Source organism: Setaria italica, chromosome II, assembly GCF_000263155.2.
Source record: "Setaria italica strain Yugu1 chromosome II, Setaria_italica_v2.0, whole genome shotgun sequence".
NCBI classification, from domain to species: domain Eukaryota; kingdom Viridiplantae; phylum Streptophyta; class Magnoliopsida; order Poales; family Poaceae; genus Setaria; species Setaria italica.
Genome location: NC_028451.1, coordinates 34558368 through 34576091, shown reverse-complemented (window position 1 = coordinate 34576091; position 17724 = coordinate 34558368). Strand labels below are relative to the sequence as shown.

General features: G+C 39.7%; 3 protein-coding genes across 7 annotated transcripts; 2 read left to right on the top strand and 1 right to left on the bottom strand.

The window, feature by feature from the left end:
- The first annotated feature begins 1120 nt into the window (after nt 1–1120).
- On the top strand, nt 1121–2244 carry LOC101762238 (basic leucine zipper 43). Its single transcript, XM_004957044.4, has one exon. The coding sequence runs from the start codon at nt 1574–1576 to the stop codon at nt 2117–2119; it is 546 nt and encodes a 181-aa protein (XP_004957101.1). The 5' UTR covers nt 1121–1573; the 3' UTR covers nt 2120–2244.
- Nucleotides 2245–4060: 1816 nt separating this feature from the next.
- On the bottom strand, nt 4061–7660 carry LOC101761820. The gene is made up of 5 exons (XM_004957043.2): nt 7444–7660; nt 7237–7319; nt 6026–6129; nt 4599–4653; nt 4061–4525 (listed from the first exon to the last, which is right to left on the bottom strand). Exons 1-5 carry the CDS (start codon nt 7564–7566, stop codon nt 4309–4311), a joined length of 582 nt encoding a protein of 193 aa, XP_004957100.1. The 5' UTR covers nt 7567–7660; the 3' UTR covers nt 4061–4308.
- A 1449-nt stretch (nt 7661–9109) lies between these two features.
- Nucleotides 9110–17698, top strand: LOC101761426 (pentatricopeptide repeat-containing protein At1g76280). 5 transcript variants are annotated; one of them, XM_022824519.1, is made up of 16 exons: nt 9110–9443; nt 9534–9588; nt 9677–9734; nt 9817–10015; nt 10103–10293; nt 10405–10512; nt 11250–11432; nt 12033–12393; nt 12491–12657; nt 13183–13278; nt 13771–13950; nt 14148–14375; nt 15213–15356; nt 15857–16045; nt 16166–16285; nt 16371–17698. In XM_022824519.1, the coding sequence occupies exons 3-16, from the start codon at nt 9687–9689 to the stop codon at nt 16803–16805; spliced, it is 2649 nt and encodes an 882-aa protein (XP_022680254.1). In that variant the 5' UTR covers nt 9110–9443; nt 9534–9588; nt 9677–9686; the 3' UTR covers nt 16806–17698. The 5 variants fall into 5 exon arrangements, with proteins under 5 accessions (XP_022680254.1, XP_004957099.2, XP_012698747.1 ...); XM_012843293.2 differs by having other exon boundaries at nt 9113–9443; nt 9817–9990; XM_012843294.2 differs by having other exon boundaries at nt 9113–9443; nt 9817–9990; nt 10371–10512.
- The last annotated feature ends 26 nt before the right edge of the window (nt 17699–17724 follow it).

The following is a 17724-nucleotide window of genomic DNA, read 5'->3' as shown; positions in this document are numbered from 1 at the left end:
GCTTTTTGGACAACGGGAAATGGAGATGCCGGTGCATGCATATCAACAATGGTGTGAATGCTTATTTCTTTGGGCACAAAGAATTTGGTATTTCAAATACCAGTTTAGTAACTAAATGTTTCAAGTAAATTCAAAAGCGAAATAGACATTTGCTGGATTTCGCGTTTTATGTGTTGCCAACATGTGATTTCGTTTATTTCTCTTTATCCTCTACCTTCCTGTCTATGACTCATCTTTATCGTTAAAGAAAGGTTTCACAGGGCTTCCCCTAGTTGATCAGATAAAGATTTGTAGGGGGGCCTTCCTCCTATTTTCTTTTGCAAACGAAAGGGAAAACTTAAAGAGGACGAGGATCAGAGCTGAAAGGCATGTTTGCGGCACCCTCATTCTAATTTGGCTACATGGTTCATCTATTTATTTATGGTTTGAAATTGTCAATTTGCAATTGTTTTTGCAAATTGTACCACTCACAGAGGATGAGCATTGTCTTTAGTCAGAAAGCCCAAGGTGGTTGGGATGTACGCGATGCCACCAAAAAACTGACCTAATAAGGGCTAAGGCTCAGATCCTCAATTTATAACATGTGCATTTAGCTATGTTCCATATTTTGTAAAGCCACAAAACGATATCTTAGACTAATTACAACAATACCAGCATCCAAATTGCTAAAGAAAAAGGAATTACAAAACACATTAAAGTGCTACAGTGAAAAAGGTAACGAGGGCACCGATCCATCCTCTTAGCTGTCGAACCCCCATGGTGGTGATGTAAAGTTGTTACTAATCAAAGGCTCAAAAGCACTTGCGAGTTGTGATCAAACTCATGGGTGTCGGACTTGCAAGGTGCATACTAGCAGATGTAAAAATTATAAACGATATGCACAGCCGATCTGCTTCGTAATCTAGCTAGTGGCCTAACAATGTCAACCTGTTTATTCCCACAGTGCCTCTCAGTAGGTAAAGCTACATATCTATCCATACATCCAGCAGGTTCATGCCACTCTAACCAGGTGAAAGAATTTTTATCTATAGAGCAATTTGTTTGAGGACAGAGGCCAAAGGCCGAGCATCTTGGGGAAGAATACATTACATGCATGTAACAAAAAGCAAGGTTTGGCACGGATGAACTGGAATAAATTTTTACCATTAGACAAGACTACTCATGCAAGTCAAGTCATGGATGCACGCAAGAGGGTAAATAAAATTGCAATGTAATGTTCTCTTGAAAAGCAGGGCTAGCTAGAGGGGTACAAAGGTTAAGTGGCTTGTTGTTTGGATATTGCTGCGCACAAAAGGCGAAAGCTCGGTCCTCATGGCCATGTACCAAATCAATAAACTAAAGCCACCAAATTCTACAAAAAGGAAGGGGGCGAGAGAAGGTGGCTTCTCTCTCTAGTCTTAGGCAAGCAAAACTACCATTGCTACCCTATAAAAGGCCCACACCAACCAAGTGCCTCCTCCGCTCACCCAGAGCAAAATAAGCCAAGCCAAACCAGAGGCCGTTAGCCGCATCGATCCCACTCCTACCTCGCTCTTGAAGATCTTCACTGACTGAGCAAACAAGTGAAGCAACCATGCTGCAGCAGCACCATTACCATGGAGCAGTGGCCATGGCCAACCTTCACTGCCTCTCATCTCCAAACCCAGCATTCCACGCTCACTGCCACAGCAACATGATCGCGATGCCGCCCACTCCCTTCCACTTCTCGCCTTCTACCTTTGAACCTATCCACGAAGCACCGGCTGTCGTCAGCAACAGTCCAGCCGGCTCTGGCAGTGCCGAGGATGCATACGGCGGCCGCATGGTGATGGCAGAGGATGAGCGGAGGCGGCGGAGGATGGTCTCCAACCGGGAGTCCGCCAGGCGGTCGCGCATGCGCAAGCAGCGGCAGCTCACAGAGCTGTGGGCGCAGGTCGTTCACCTCCGTGGCGCCAACCGCCGCCTCCTTGACGACCTGAACCAAGCAATGAGGGGCTGCAGTGACATGTGCTGCGAGAACGCCCAGCTCGAGAAAGAGAAGGCCGAGCTCAGTACCAAACTCGAGCGCCTCATGCAAGCACAGAGCACCACAACGCCAAGCTCCTCATCAGAGCCGCAAGATGACACGTCTACTGAATAAATTCATTCGTATCTTCACATTTTAGCTACAATGATTGTTATTAGTATACCAAATAAAATATGTTTTGAGGTGGTTTATTCTTCAGGGTTTTTTCCTCTTTAATATCTACGGGTATATTCTAACTACCTATTAACTATTATTGACATCTTTTTGTCAAGGTGGCTAAGATAAATTTGGATCAGGCATACTAACAAGTTGCTATCAAAAGTACAGCAACAACAGCACCCATAGATGAAAAAATAAGAAACTGCCCAAAACTATCAAGGAATAAGAAGCCTTACGATTGGTTTCTTCCAAACAAATGAAGCTTTCCACCGAAAATGATGTGGTGAGTGGGGTTGCAGCTGCTGTAAACTTGCTCGCTTCAGTGCTTCTTTGGTAGTATTTCAGAAGCTGTATTTTCATCAAAAGGAAAAAAAGAGAAAATATTGCTTTGATTCAATCACAAACCAAGTAATAAAATCAATTCATTCAGATGCCTATTGAACTTAATTATATTGAATTAGAAACAAATAAATATGTGAACTTGTGTCCTTGATTTAACTTCCAATAGAAATTTGATACATAAACATGAAGATGCTGTCTGAAAGGAAGCAAAATTATCAAACATTTAAAATATATTTTGTTTAGTTGTTCCAATAGAACAGCTTTTCTTGAAAGGACAGTAAGGAAACAGACTTAATCATGAAAGGAATTGCCAGTAAAAACTTGACCGGAGGGATAGACATACCTTCGATTTCGTCTTAAAGAAGAGTACCTCAGCTTCGAAGCCGGACTGGTTACAGGGGTTTGATTGGTCCCCAGAGTTCATCGCTCTGCCGTTGTGCCACGAGAAACCTTGGTAAAGGAATATCTAGTAAATAACATAGTGGATTATCAAGAAAAATGCACCAGCTAGCATATCAAATTCACTGAACCCACAGGTAACACAAATATCTCAAATGTGGATCTAGATCATTCTAGATGCTTACAATGCTAAATTTGGACATATGAACCACTTAGGATACATGTGCACTTAGTTCAATTATAATTTCAGATAGAGTCTTTCAGATATGTTGAATCTACTTTTGATTTCACTCGGAAATAACCTAATGCAGTAACATGGCAATAATATACCAGGTTCGTTACCTTTCCAGTAACATGAGTGTCAAATTAATGTCGATAAAAAACAGCACAAAGAAACTGATATAAGGATGCATATGAAATTTGCATCTGGCAAGTGTGCCATCAAATCATGCTGACTAAGCTTGCGTGAGCATGTGAATATAAAATGCAAAGGCATAGACCACTGTGAGTTGCTCACATCACAAGGGCCAATCAGAGTGTTTAGAAAGCAAGATTCTTGATACATACTTACACAGGCTGGCAGGCAGGGCAGACAACAATAGAAAACCTCTGTAGACTGTAGGATTGGTGATGCAGCTTTCCATATAACAGGACAAGAACTGGAAAGTACTACAGCACTTCAACTAGCTGTCAGAAGAGACAGCATTCAGATACGGTCCGTTTATTTCCAGCTGCACATATAGAGAAACACTTTACAGATCAGTAATATGATTCTGTAGATAAGAACATTGTACCCTCCAATAAATTATGGCAGAAGCATTTCCAAACATTCAGTTCCTGATGCCACTGTAAATGGGTGTGCTTCAAAGAGTAGTGGAACCAGATGACGCTGCCTAAAGTTGTAAGCCCTGGGCAATAAGAAAATTGGGGACAAAATGATACAAACATTGAAGATATGGACAGTAACGAGATGAATACTAATAACAGAAAGAATTACCGTGAAGTGTCGATAGCAGATCATCAGCATGCTTTCCAGAGTTATAAATCGATGTGAAAAAGGTAGCTTCGCATTTTCATCCACTTGTGTATCATCGCACAAAAGAAAATAAATTGCATAATGACATTCAGACTAGTCAAGAAAATTTGAGACTCAGATTTCAGAAACCAATTAATGGTTCACCAGGGAAAGTCTATAATACATCAATTTGAATATCAATAATACAACAGTATTCCTTCTTACGGATGCTTCTGGAACAGGTTCAACAAACTGAATTTAGAGCAGGTTACAAAAAAAATTTGGAGTCAATTTTCCTTTCATGATAGCTTACATACTTCAGATTGCATACCCTCGGACTACAGAGGAACAGCAGACAACCTGATTAGCCTACTGTTAATGCATCAGGTCAAGTCTTCTTGGATTGCTGTCTCTTTCCAGGCGTTAGATTGTTTTCCGTGGCCAAAGCACTAGCATTATTTTTTGGTGAGACATCACCTGCTAAAGATGGAGAGCTGTTCTTGGCAGAGGAATCTGCTGCTGAAGTTGGAGAATTTCCCTTCTCATGGCTGTTCTTGTCCCGGGAAAAAAACTCTGGTTTTGCAAATGATCTTGTACATGGCCACCTAAGGAAAACAGATTTAGAAGCTTGCTATATTGAAACCTGAAATGGGCACTGAAAGCACACAGGAAACATACCTGCTTGACTGAATTGTTTCACCTTCAACAATGGTTTCTGCTTCAAAGATGTTCCCTATTAACAGGATAAAGAACATAACATTTATGCAAGGCCTAAGAAAGAGAACTAGGACTGGTTCAAACTTATAATCAATCAAAATGAAATTTGCATTAAGCCACAGGGAACGGGTCTGACTAGAAAACACATGGGAAACAAGGAGAATAACTATCAATTAAGGAAGCAGTAATTAAAAAAGTCCTTACAAACAGAGACATTTAACAACACACTGCAATTGAAATACACACAGATTTCAGTTATTGGCAGGGGCTTCTAGAATATTTGCACCAGCATTGACATGTAAAGGCCCATTGCAAATTGAGCAGAAAGATCATTCTAGCAATGTCCATTCAGTAAAGTTGTCTTTTCCCATCTTTCCCTTTTCTCAGAGAATCCCATTTCTCTAGGAGTTCGCTAGTGGAAGACAGTAAAGTAAATTGAAATTCAGAAAAGAAAATGGCAGCTCATTAGATAACTGTAAACATGAAGAACATTCTTATTGTTAATAGTTTCAATACTGTGCTCCCATAACCATGGATTTGTAGTGCTCCAAGATGTTGATAAAATGAATTACTAATACAAAAGGTTCATAGAGAAGATAGCCATATATCATGTCTACTCAGTGCTGACTAACAAATAATTTGCATGGCCCCATTTGATGTAAAAATGGATTATTTTCCATAAGGAGTGACAAGCTAAGCAAAAACACATCAAAGCATACTTCAGGAGCAGCATATACGTTAAGGATATCATTGATAAAATGGTATCTGTGGCTACGGATCGGCAGTAAGTTCAATATTTGGGATCCGCAGAGGCTGATTTTTCATGTTGTTGATACCTTCTGACTAACATGGGAAGATGCACTAGCAAGCTAGTTCTTTATTATCAGGCAGCTAAACAACAAATCTAAGACTAGCTTGACCTGATGGTGAAAAGAGAAAAACTAGTTTTCTAGTTTAGCATCTGAAAGGAGTTGTGATGATCCTAAATTGATTCACATTCAAATTAGGCTTTACTCAAATAGAACGTAGACTTGAGTACATACAGGATTACAGCTATCGCATTTGACTGACAATAATTAGGTTTAAGGAGTTCCCAATTTGTAAGCGAGTCATGTCCTTAACAACATATTGCAACTAATATGTAAGAGAACTGAGTCACAGACTCCATTAAAAACAACATGAAGAGTAACACCATAACTTTTGCTCGTTTCGCTCATGTACCCAAAATATTTTTGAGAGAAGTATGACGTATTTTCATTTAATGGCAGAGCTGCTACAATCAGACAAAACGGCCTGCTTATCTGTGGTAAAACAAATCAAATAAAATGGAATGCAATACATATTAGGTGATTCTGGATACTGCAAGACGCTGAAGGGCGCATGAGTACCTCCATCGAAAGCCTTTTTAGAGAAGAACTTGGCCTTCAAACGGGCTGCAAGTATTGCTTGATACCTGTTGATCTTCTGTTCATGCTCTTGGATTACTGCTTCTCTGCACATGTCAAACATGATGCTTGAATTTTACTGAATCCTTGAAAGCTTTTCACAGTGACAATATGCAGACTCTAAAGTTCAAACACGGGAGTAACTTTGCTTTGTCAATCATGGGCCTACAGGATTAAGATGTTCTTATTTCTATTCCCTCCAATCGCAGATGTCGTAAGTTATATACTTGTAAGGACCGATTAGGTCCTTCAAAATATAAGTGTATTTAATTGTAAAGAAAAACAATATAAGGTTTGAGGTCCTTAACCAAAAAGTAATTAGTCAAACAATTCAGTGTGTACCTTACAAAGTCAAAATTGTCCAAATCAGCTCGTCAAATCATGGGATTCTGATACATAAGTTGATAAGAGACACCTAAACTCTACAAGGCAGGAGGCATGACTGTAGACATGAAAAAGAATCAATGTATATGGACGAAACCTAACTTAATTTTGTATCATCAACTAGAGGACAGATGTTATCTTTCTTCTTCCGAAGAACTAGATACGCTGAGGGGAACCACAAAATTTGGAGAAATATATATTGTGCGAATGGTAGCCTTAAGACCTTGACACCTTTCTGAAAAAAAATTCCTAGCTTAATTCTTTTTGCCCCCTAGTTTTACATGCTTGTCGAAGACATACCCCCACAGGTTTTTGCAAAGTAGTATATCTTTTGGTGAAATTTGCTTACAAACAAATATATTGAGACCCAAAAATGTTAGTATTGTTGTGCCTAGAAGGCTTTGGTTCTGGCTCCACCACTCCTTGTTCACAGGGCAAAACCACAAAAAGGGTGCCAGGGTGGCTGATGTGGTACTCCTGGTACTGCTTACTAGTACATATAGCACTAATATACTATGCATTGCTGCGGGACTACCAGACCAGTAACAGGGTAAGAACCCCATCTCGTCCATGCACTCATATACACAACATCTACCTCTATCGACTATATAACCGCACGTTCACAGATTCTAATTCTACTCCATGACCAGGTACTCCTACGGGTGCACGCATAAAACAATGTAATCGTAAGTGAAGCAGCGTCTCCATCGAGAATTACGCAAAGACAGAGCATGCATTGCGGGAGCAGAGGCAAAGGGGATCGCAATTACGAGTCATCATCCCGCGGCAAGTGGGGCTTGGCCTCCTCCTCCTGCGGGAGCGGGACAGCCGCGGCGGCAGCGTTTCCTCCCTCCTGCACGCACCAGTCAGGAGCTCAGCTTGGATGGGGTCAGGGAGCAGAGCTGAACCTGAAGAGACAGAGGCAACGAGCCAGCGAGCGAGCGAGGGAGGGAAAAAAAATGGGATTGTGGGGGAACCTTGACCAGGTGCTGCTCCGACGTCGGGGCGGGGGTGGCGGCGGCGGTAGCTGCAGCAGCAGCAGCTTCTGGCGGCGGGGCGGGGGCGGTACCAGCGGTGCGCGGCCACGGGGAGGAAGCCATCGGTTACGCAGTGATGCGGACGCCGGTCCGCCGGGAGGCCGGCGCTGAGAAATTTGCTGGCGAATCGATGGAGAGTGCGAGGAGCGCCTGCGGCCTGCCGGTAGCCTGGTTTTATTTTGGGCGCACATGCTGCGCGCAGGGGTGCCCTGCCATCTGGAATTAAATTTTGAAGCCAGATTTAAATTTACGACGAGTCCAAATTTACTAGGAAGAGGTATACCAGTTACAAATGTGAATCCTCTTATAGAGGCTAGAGCGCGTATGATAGGAAACTTAATAGTTTGTTAGCAACACAAATATCAAGAAACTCGTAGATCATACGAGCATGCTCAAATTATATAGGTAGAAATTCTCATGTAAAAACAAAGATACATGATCAAATAGCATTTTATTTACAATTCAATAAAGTTCATTTTATAAATACGTGCGATATTTTTTCTTCTAAATAATTTTAATAGATATTGGCATGGCGTGATAGTCACGAGGGTCTCGTTTCTCTAAACGTAACGCTTGTCTGGCTCGATGCTTGCAAGAGCCACACCGAAATTTGGCAAAATAAAGATTCGACCATAGTTCTACTAATGCCAAACTTTTAGTAACTGTTATCTGGCTCCTGTTTTAGTAAGGATGGTTTAGCCTCCACCTGGAAGTTGGAACCATCATTTGCCAAGTACATGAAAAATCAATTTAACTTAGTGTATGATTAGTTCTAATCTTAGGTAAAAACTATAAAAGTGGTAGAATTTTGCTCTTGATGATTTACTAGAATCTGCAAAGCCAGGTGCAGTGGCAATATTGAAGGTAGATTTAGGAGGTTGCCACATATTGACATATATTTATTAGATTCAAATAGATGATTTCACCGGATTTAAGGCAAATGTACAAGCTAAATTAGCGCTTCAAGATTTTTCCTGGATACGAGACTTAGCATATACTCTCTTCATTTCTAATTGTAGATCATTTTAGCTATATCTAGATTTATAATAATATTTATTAACCTACAATAGCTAAAACGACCGAATGGATGGAGTACCATCTTTATTTCACAATGTTATTTTATCCTTGCAACCAGAAACTTTTGATGAAATCATGGTGTTCCTATTCCATTGGATATACAAGCTACATCTATCAATTGTCAATGGACTATAAATCCGACATGGCATGTTTTCAGTTAAGTTAATCAAATACTAGTAATATGTCACTTTGATATGCGGACCGGACAAACATAGTAAAGCGGTGGGAGTTTTGATATTTTTCTTCAAGTCTTATGGGTAAATGAGAGTTTTGATTACACGTGATTTTAAGCTGCCGTTTGCTGAAACCTGTGCCATTTTTTTCCAAAGACGTATTACGCTGCCTTATCGTAGTTTTTCTGGAAAGATGCCAATCGTAGTTTTAGGACCAAATTATACTATTTTTTTAATAATAACATCTCTGCTCTATTACTCCGTACTACGTCTGTATTTGGACATTGGACAAGCACCACCAAAGTTCTCCACGCACGGCCCAGATTCGAGCAAAGCCGCGATCTCCGATCTCGCATCTCACGGCAACCGGCTACCCTCCCGCAAGGCCGCAGCCCGCAACAGCCTCCCTCTCTGCCCAACACCAAAACCCTTCCGCCTTCCGCTCATCCGCCGTGCCCCTCGCCGCCGGCCGCATCTCCACGCCCCCTCGCCGCCGGCCTCGCTCTCGTCCGCCTCCACTTCCTAGGCGTCGCGGTGTATACCAGCCCCACCTCCCACGCTTCCTCCGCGCCACCTCGATATCTGCGGCGGTCAGCCCAGAGGTCACCTCCCCGCCCGGCGAGCGCCCTCCTCCTTCTCGCTGAAAGGCGCGCGCTCCAGCTCTTCGCCGCCTGCGATGCAGAGGATTCTGTAAGCGAGCTATCCATGGAATGAATTATTCGGGCGGGTCATGTGGTGCCATTCTGTTCTCACAGTCCTCTTCATTTCTGTGTCATTCAGATCGAGGGCTGCTCGCCGTTGCACCAGCTCCTCAGCGGCATTCAAATCCCCTCACGTAATACGCAGAATTTCTCTCTGTAAGATCCTTGTTGTTTCGTGTATACGCGTGTGCTTTAGGTGTTAATGCTACAGAGTTCCTGCAGGCGCAGGTGAATGTGGCAAGTGGAGTCCACTCTGAAGACGCCCCAACTTGTTCTAATGGTAAGCACGAATTCAGTCATTTTGTTTCTGCTATTGTTTTGCACGGAATGTTCTAACTATTGTTTCTGCGCACCATGGTTAGCATTTTTGGCCATGTTTTTATGATGTAAACCTGGAAATGGCGCGATCAAATCAACTTTGTGCTACGGCGAAATGCATTGCAGTTGCCTGCCTAGTGTATGAACTTTCAGTTCTGAGGCCTGGCTTACTTCCCGGTGTTACCATGATTGCCCTTCCCCTGCAGCAAGTTTCACTTGTATATTCCATGCTTCCTGACTTGGGTCATCACCTTGTCAAGGCTGATTAGCAGAATTGCTATACATGAATTTTATGCACATGAATATTAAGCAGTGCTATGATGCTTGCAGAATATGATGATTTTACATGGAAGACCACTTTGGTCAGATCTATGCAAGCAGACATTGTCAATGCTCTCCGTAGAGGTGATCGGCAGCGAGCATCGATAATTCTTTCGAACTTTCAAAACACTAATTGGGCATTGAATAAGGAAGATTTTTCTTATATATTGGAGTATTGTGCAGAAGCACCTGATCCTTTGGTAAATCTATTGTTAGATGTTTTTTTTATTTTACTGCAGTTTAAGGTTTAAATGTTTAATACATTTGTTTTGACTAGAACTCCATCGGGATTTTTTTTCCAACATTTCTAGTTTGTTATGGAAACTTTGGAACTCATGGAGGAGAAGGCCATTGGCATGAGTAAGGGTATCTACCGATATGTCATTCGAGCCCTGAGCAGAGGAGGGTATGTGAAGGAGGTATGAGATACCTCTCACTTCTAAGCAATGGAAGTAGCATAGTATATTCTTTATTAAGGATAAAAGAGACCGCAGTATCTCTCTATAAAGTTTCCATTTCCTTGTGATACTGGCTTAGCCCAAATGTCATTATCAATGCACCGTATATGACAGACCCAGGTTCTTGGTACTGATTGGAGTGAGTTCATTGTATCCGTGCCTTATCCACACTAGAACACTGGCATACCCCAACTTTCTTGGGACTAAAAGGCTTTGTTGTTGCTGTTGCTGTTATTTTGACCCTTTTGTATTAGGGTATGTCTACAAATATTTGCATGTTCACTTATAGCGCAGGCATTGCTTTATGTATTATATAATTTATATTTGTAGGAGTGTGGTGAATTGGAAAATGAGTTGTATGTTCTGTTTCGCAAGTGTTTCATAAAATTAGCAAACAAGTATGAGGCAGGTTTATGGGAAAAATAAGTATACTACAACTGTACTACTATTCGAAATACAAGCTAGATGTGTATGCTTGTTTGCACATTTAATGAACTGTTGACTTTTTTACTGTGTTATTTTGATGATAATTAGATTGGATTTGGTTAAGTTTATTACTGATTCTTTTTTATTCTTTACACGTGCCAGGTGATTGAGTGGAATTTAATTTTTCTTTCATATGTACTATAGGTTTATCAGCTTATTGAATAGTTCAGCTACATGCAGTCTGCAAGTTTAGAATCTTCTTTCCTATGTAGGCACTCCACTGGTTGATGCTTCTAGGGGAGAAAGAAAGCACCCATGCCACTTTGCCGTTTTTTAATATCTTTCTAAATGCCTGTGGAAGTAGTGCAAATCTGAAGGATGTTGAATGCTGTCTGGAGACAATGGAAAATTATCTTCTTGGGAAGTCTGAAATAACATACTGTGAGCTTTTGAAGGTTTGTAGAAGAAATGTTCAATATTGCTGTTTTAAAAGTTCTTCTTGTATGCGCAATTACTAGTCATGCCTTGTTCGTTATAAAGCTTCCTGTTTGGTTCTCTCTCTAAAAAAATTAACATGTCGCTGCCTAGGTAGTTCCCTTTTGGCACATTGTTTATCTGTGTGAATTGAACCTCGTCCTGAATAAATCACCATACATGACTGCAAATCCATATTTCCTTTGTCACTTTGTTTTCTTAGTAATGTTGCTTATCAAATCCATATTTCAGAAAATATCAAATCCATATTCTCTTAGTAATAAATCACCATACAAAAGTTTTCTTTTGAAAAAGTCACATGCCATTTTATTCTGTGTAACTTATGTTTTGTTCTTCTCATGTCATGTTAGGATATTCTTTTCATCTCATGCGATATTATATTTCATATATATAGTAGCCCCTTACCAAATATTTATGTGATGTGGTGATTGCAAGACATACTAATTCTCACATGATTTCTAACTAAGTTACATTGTTGGCTCATATCATTTATTCATTTTTGAGTCTCGGATCTAACATTTTGACAGCTTTGCTTATTAGTTATTTTTTATGTGTTTTAGATTGCAGTGTTACAACAAAATCTGCCTGCAGTTTATGATATCTGGAAGGACTGCACTAGGTATTATAGCCCAAGCATTATTACACAAAGGAGAATTTTGAGGGCTTTAACTGCGTTTGGTGACCTCCAATCTGCATATCACATCTTGCAGCATATGGTAACCAGTGCTGCACAAAGATCTGAACATCTGAGGTTGTCTTCTAAAAGAAGATACCAATCATCAAGATTAGACATTCCTGTACTTGCTTTGAGTGAATCTGAAGATCTCAAATTGTTACCAGACTTTAGCCTGCAACCATCTCAAGGGAAGCTGGCTACTGGCAAAAATTCAGCTGATGTTCAGCCTGAGTTATTATTTGCAGGTCTTGTCTGCATTCCATTTGCAAGTACCATCCACCGTATTAGTTTACTCATCCCAATGAAATATATAAAACTTATTTCGTTTCGGCTTTGTTCCAGGCAACAATCTTGCTGATAAGGTTGAACTAGATAATGGGACTGTTCGAAAGACATTGAGACTTGCACAAAGTGCAGTAAGGAGAATTTTGATATGGTCGTTCAACGATCTTATGCATGCATGCGTACAGTTTAACAACTGTCAGTTAGCTGAGCAGTTATTTCTAGAGGTAATGAATCTATATCATTTCCATGCAAACTATGTGTTGAGCTTTACCTTAAATGCTTCTCTGAAACTTTAAGAATTTCTTTTTTCTGTTTGGTAAAAGTGCAGTGTGGCAACATTCCATTCTCTAACTTGATTGGTTTCATCTGCTGCACTGTATTTGAACTTAGATTAGGAGGGGTGCTGTTTCTTTAACAGAAGATCACATTCATGCTTACTGGACTTTGTTTTTCTAATTTGTTGCTTGATTTCACCTGCAAAGATTGTTACCAACATAGATCGTGGAATCTATTTTTATCTGAACCATTACTCCACAATCAATTTTGGTCCTGCAGAGAGATTTGATTTAAAATTGTAGTCAGTAACAAGTGATCCTGCATTTTAGGTATTTTGATAAGTTTGTTTAATGTTATTAGTGTAAAAGATAATGACTGCAATTTTCTGTTATTTTAATGGTGAAAGCGTTTTAATTGAAAAATTCCCATATGCTTACAGACTGTGTTGGTTCTAATTTAATTTTTCTGTCCAGATGCAAATACTTGGATTGCGGTGGTCAAAATTTACATACGATGGTTTTGTCAAGACTCTGATAGCTGGCAAAGGAATTGCATATGCCATGAAAGTGGTATGCTACCAGTAGCTTCCTGTTTATGTTCCAGTTACCTGAAAGGGCTTCTCACTAAAATGACGATAACATACACCATTTTTATTTTTTTAAAGCAATATGGTGCATTGCTCTGATTTTTGTGAAAAGTAGAAATTAGACTATCTGATTATTGTCAAGAGTACTGCAATGTTAAGAACAAAAGCTACTATGCAAAATTGAACTGTACCTGTACTATTATTACCTCTAGTTCTGGTCTGTTTTACTTGTTTAAGATATCGGTATGATCTCCATGCACATGTCTAACTGTTACTGAATTTGTGTTATATGAAACAACAAAACTATAATGTAGTAGCACTTTTCACGAAAAAATCTCAATATCTTTTTCATGGGACAAACTAAAGTACTTTTATGTAATGAAGTTTTTGACTCTGCACATCCTATGACAATATCAATTTTGATTCGGAGATATCATTGTTTTCTTGCACATATCTTATATTCATATGTTTTCAGATTGAAACGATGGAGAGAAGGGGCATTAAACCTTACAATGATACACTTTCTGCTCTCTCAGAGGGTTATAGCAAAAATTTACAGTTGGATTTGGCTGAGGATTTATTGGAAAGAATTTCAGAGATACGACCAAAGCACATACATGCCATTAATGCTTTGCTTTCCGGATGTGACATTATGGTAATGCGTTTACTCTGGAATTAGATTTAGGATATTGGGTTTCCGTACCTCCTGCTGAGTCTTCAAATGCTTGATGCTCTACATCATGTCCACAAAATATAGTTTTATATAGCTGTCACTGCACCAGTCTGTCAAATTAAAGGTCCTGTTTCATTAATACGAAGCATGAAATAATCTTCTCTAATAATTTTTTGCAGAATGAACCAGAAAGAGCTGTGCGCATACTAGCTAAAATGAAACGTGTGAACATGAAGGCAACTCTCAGGACATATGAGCTTTTGTTTTCTCTGTTTGGCAATGTCAATGTTCCTTATGAAGAAGGAAATGTTCTCTCTCATGTTGATGTTTCCAAAAGGATAAGCATCATTGAGATGGACATGCTAAATAACGAAATCCAACACAGTTTTGTGTCTATGAAGAACTTAGTAAGCCTTCTTTCCATTTACTGTATAGATCTTTGTCTTCTGTCTGGGTACGGTTTAGAGGGAACAAAAAATGTCATTTTTACTATTGTTGCAAGTTTGAGAAACATTCACATGACTATATTGGATTTGGCATACTTAATTTTCTGCACCGATGACAAATTTAAGACTCAATGTGGCTTTTTGTGCTAAATTGGGAAACACTTAGAAACCAATGCCATTCTTTGGCTTATTCACTTTGTCCACATCATGTTTTGAGAACTCTATATGCTTGTCTTTAAACTTATCTGTTCTCTATCAAGAATTCCCTGTGACATCTTTATTATTTCAAGGCACCAAATCCACTAGTATTTTCAGTGGTTATTGTAATTTATGGTAATTGGAAGCACTATTTTAATTAATCTGAACATTATAACCCGAGACCTCTGTCATGACCCAAAACCTTGTCAGCTACTTTGTTTGATATTACAAGGTTTATTTTGTCTTGTTAGGATGAGGCTTTGACTGACAATTACTCTAATGTCATTTTGTGATATAAAATCTAAATCTTAAGTATTAATGTGAAACTATTGACATCAGTTTTGTGACAGAAATTATGTATTAATGAAGTACATTGTTGGCCGAAGGCTTCCCTAATGAAAAGGAATACATATTGTAAAGATGAGCAAAGAGAGTAGTTCTTCCTATTCCTAACAGTTTACTCATTGAATTACCAATTATCATCATTCCATCTGTAAAAGTTTGTGGTTTTGGTTGTGATTTAACTCGTCAGTCTCATCTTCATTGCTTCTAACATGACAAATCTTTTGAACTCTTGATGTTCTATTGATTGTATTTCAGATACGAGCTTTTGGAGATGAGGGGATGATAGAGGAAATGCTGAGGTACCTGAATGTAGCTGAAAAGGTCTTATGGAACATAAATCCTTATCAGAAGAGTGATCTCTACAGTGTTGCGTTGCATGCTCTTGTTAAAGCCAAGGAAGTATGTATCAACAACCTATTAAATTTATTCTGATGCGACATAATGATGAATTCTTTTCTCTCTTTTCTTTGTAAAGGATGCAGGTCATAACAGATATTTTGGTTCTTCTGTTAATGGCTCAAATGCAATGACCCTTTAAACTAGTTATGGTGTTATGCAATTACTTTGGAATTGGCATGAAATTAACATTAGAAAATTCTAAATATTTCTATTTCGCTTGCTTTCCTCTTATTTACAAAATTTCAGGTTCAAATTAATTCTGTTTTACGAATTCTATAGATATTTTTCTTTTCTTCTCTTAAGTTCTAACACACTTTGGGTCCATAGTTGAAAATTTAAAGTATGCTACAACACTTCATAGACTACATCATCAGTTCTTTTGTATAGGAAATGGTTCATGTTAGTTTGGTGCCAAACTGAAAGTTCATTGCATGATCACACTTAGCAGATATTGAACTTAGCATATCATCAAACTTGATCTATGTTTTTCTTGTTTGTAGAGTCACAAAGCAATAAGGATCTTCAAAATCATGAGATCATGCGGTCTTCCAACCGATGTTTCAATTTATACTACCATGATAGAGTGCTGCAAATGGTTGCCATGTTTCAAATCAGCTAGTGCTTTGCTGTCTTTGATGCTCCAAGATGGCTTCCATCCGACTGTCGTGACTTATACATCTCTCCTGAAGGTAAGTCTGGCTACCATTAACATCCCTTTTAGATCTATCATACTACTGATTACTTGTTATTGAGTTGACTTTTGCAGGTCCATTTACTTGATCTCATCTCTATTTTTCTTGATATGATAGGTTGTATTAGCAAAAGACGATTTTGAGGGTGCTCTGGATCTGCTTGATATATGCAAGACTGAAAGAATTGAGCCTGACATACAGATTTTCAATACAGTACTCTCACGTGCATATGCTAGAGTATGTTTATTATAAGAGTGATCTGTTTCTCTTCCCCTGCTAAAATGATTTTGAAGTTTAGCTTATCTTTTAACATTCTTCACAGGGTCAAATTCACGTCATTGAATATATTGTGGAGCGTATACATCGAGCAAAAATTCAACCTAATCCATCAACACTCGTGTACACATTTTGCGCGTATGAGGAGCATGAACTTTACAATACTGCAATTGAGGCATTGCAAGTACTCAGCACGAGAATGATATCTGAGGATGCCAACATTCTTAGCGAGAAAATAACTGTTTTTGAAGATCTAATCCTCAGTGAAGAGCCTGATGCTGAATTGAGAATCATAAGGGCATTCGAAGCAGCTGAAGAATTTCTTGCGACGGCTTTACTGAACCTGAGATGGTGTGCAATAATGGGTGCCACCATATCGTGGTCACCAGAGGAGAGTCTTTGGGCAAGGAGGCTGGCATCCTCGTACAATGCTAACAAGAGACCACATATAATCCCATTGGATGTCCCCCAATCTTCGTGAAGGAAACCCTATTTCCTAGTGTCCGGGTAAGGAATCCACTTAAGCACCCATTCAGGAAGCTAATGGAGGCAGAACAGAGTCATTGTCCCTACCTAGTGGTAGGCAGAACCAAGGTGAATCTCTCCGCTAGGCATGATGACTACTTCATGTTTTCTTTTGCCGGAAAGCATCCAGTTGTTGGAATTCCTTTTACCTAACCATGATTGCAGTAGAGAGAACAATTGAACCTGCCTGCTTGTTCATCACCACCCGTTGTGAAGCTTGGTCATGAAAGATGCAGCGGTTATCAATTTCTTCCGCAAGGGGCTGGTCTGTTGGCCTGTTGCACCGTTTTGAGGCTTCTAGGCCAACAGATTACTTCATAAGTTGCTTACTTGACATCCACCAAGCTTTAACCGTTGCTGATTGTACTGGCTGTCAGGAGCACTTTGCAAAATCTTTTGGAACATATTTGATGGTGATGAAGATCGAGTCACATGGCAGTGACAGAAGACTAAGAGGCGTTACAACTTGCACAGTAGCTGGAAGCCAGCTAGCTGGTCTGTTGTACCTCAAAACAACTTGTTCTGTTTATTTTGGAGCTTGGACGATGATGTTATAAGGTAGTGTTAGGTTCAGGGGCGAGACTGCTGGGACAACCTATTAGTCTGACAACGGTAGATTAGAGAAGTATGGAGAAGCATCGGGTATACTAATTGACCTATTATCGCTTACTGGTTGGCTTTTGTTGTACATTACGTACTGGTGCTTAAAGAGTTGTTGTCTTCTGACAGCCTTTTTGTTCACTTTCTAGGCTTCTCGAATAATAAACCAACATGGCATCACTGCATGTACCTTCTTTCCATGAATAACACATATCATGTCGAGTAGTATGATTCCCCTGGGTTTTCCCCCAATTTGCCGTCTGGTTTTGCACCTA

What these genes read in the sequence shown, in the direction of transcription:
- LOC101762238 (XM_004957044.4), top strand. Translation starts at nt 1,574, where the DNA reads ATGCTGCAGCAGCACCATTACCATGGAGCAGTGGCCATGGCCAACCTT.
- LOC101761820 (XM_004957043.2), bottom strand. Translation starts at nt 7,566, where the DNA reads ATGGCTTCCTCCCCGTGGCCGCGCACCGCTGGTACCGCCCCCGCCCCG. An exon ending in CGGAGCAGCACCTGGTCAAG is followed by an intron (nt 7,320 to 7,443) that starts GTTCCCCCACAA and finishes TGGTGCGTGCAG; the next exon opens with GAGGGAGGAAACGCTGCCGC. An exon ending in GAAACAATTCAGTCAAGCAG is followed by an intron (nt 4,526 to 4,598) that starts GTATGTTTCCTG and finishes TGTTTTCCTTAG; the next exon opens with GTGGCCATGTACAAGATCAT.
- LOC101761426 (XM_022824519.1), top strand. Translation starts at nt 9,687, where the DNA reads ATGTGGCAAGTGGAGTCCACTCTGAAGACGCCCCAACTTGTTCTAATG. An exon ending in GAGGAGGGTATGTGAAGGAG is followed by an intron (nt 10,513 to 11,249) that starts GTATGAGATACC and finishes TTTCCTATGTAG; the next exon opens with GCACTCCACTGGTTGATGCT. An exon ending in CATACTGTGAGCTTTTGAAG is followed by an intron (nt 11,433 to 12,032) that starts GTTTGTAGAAGA and finishes TATGTGTTTTAG; the next exon opens with ATTGCAGTGTTACAACAAAA.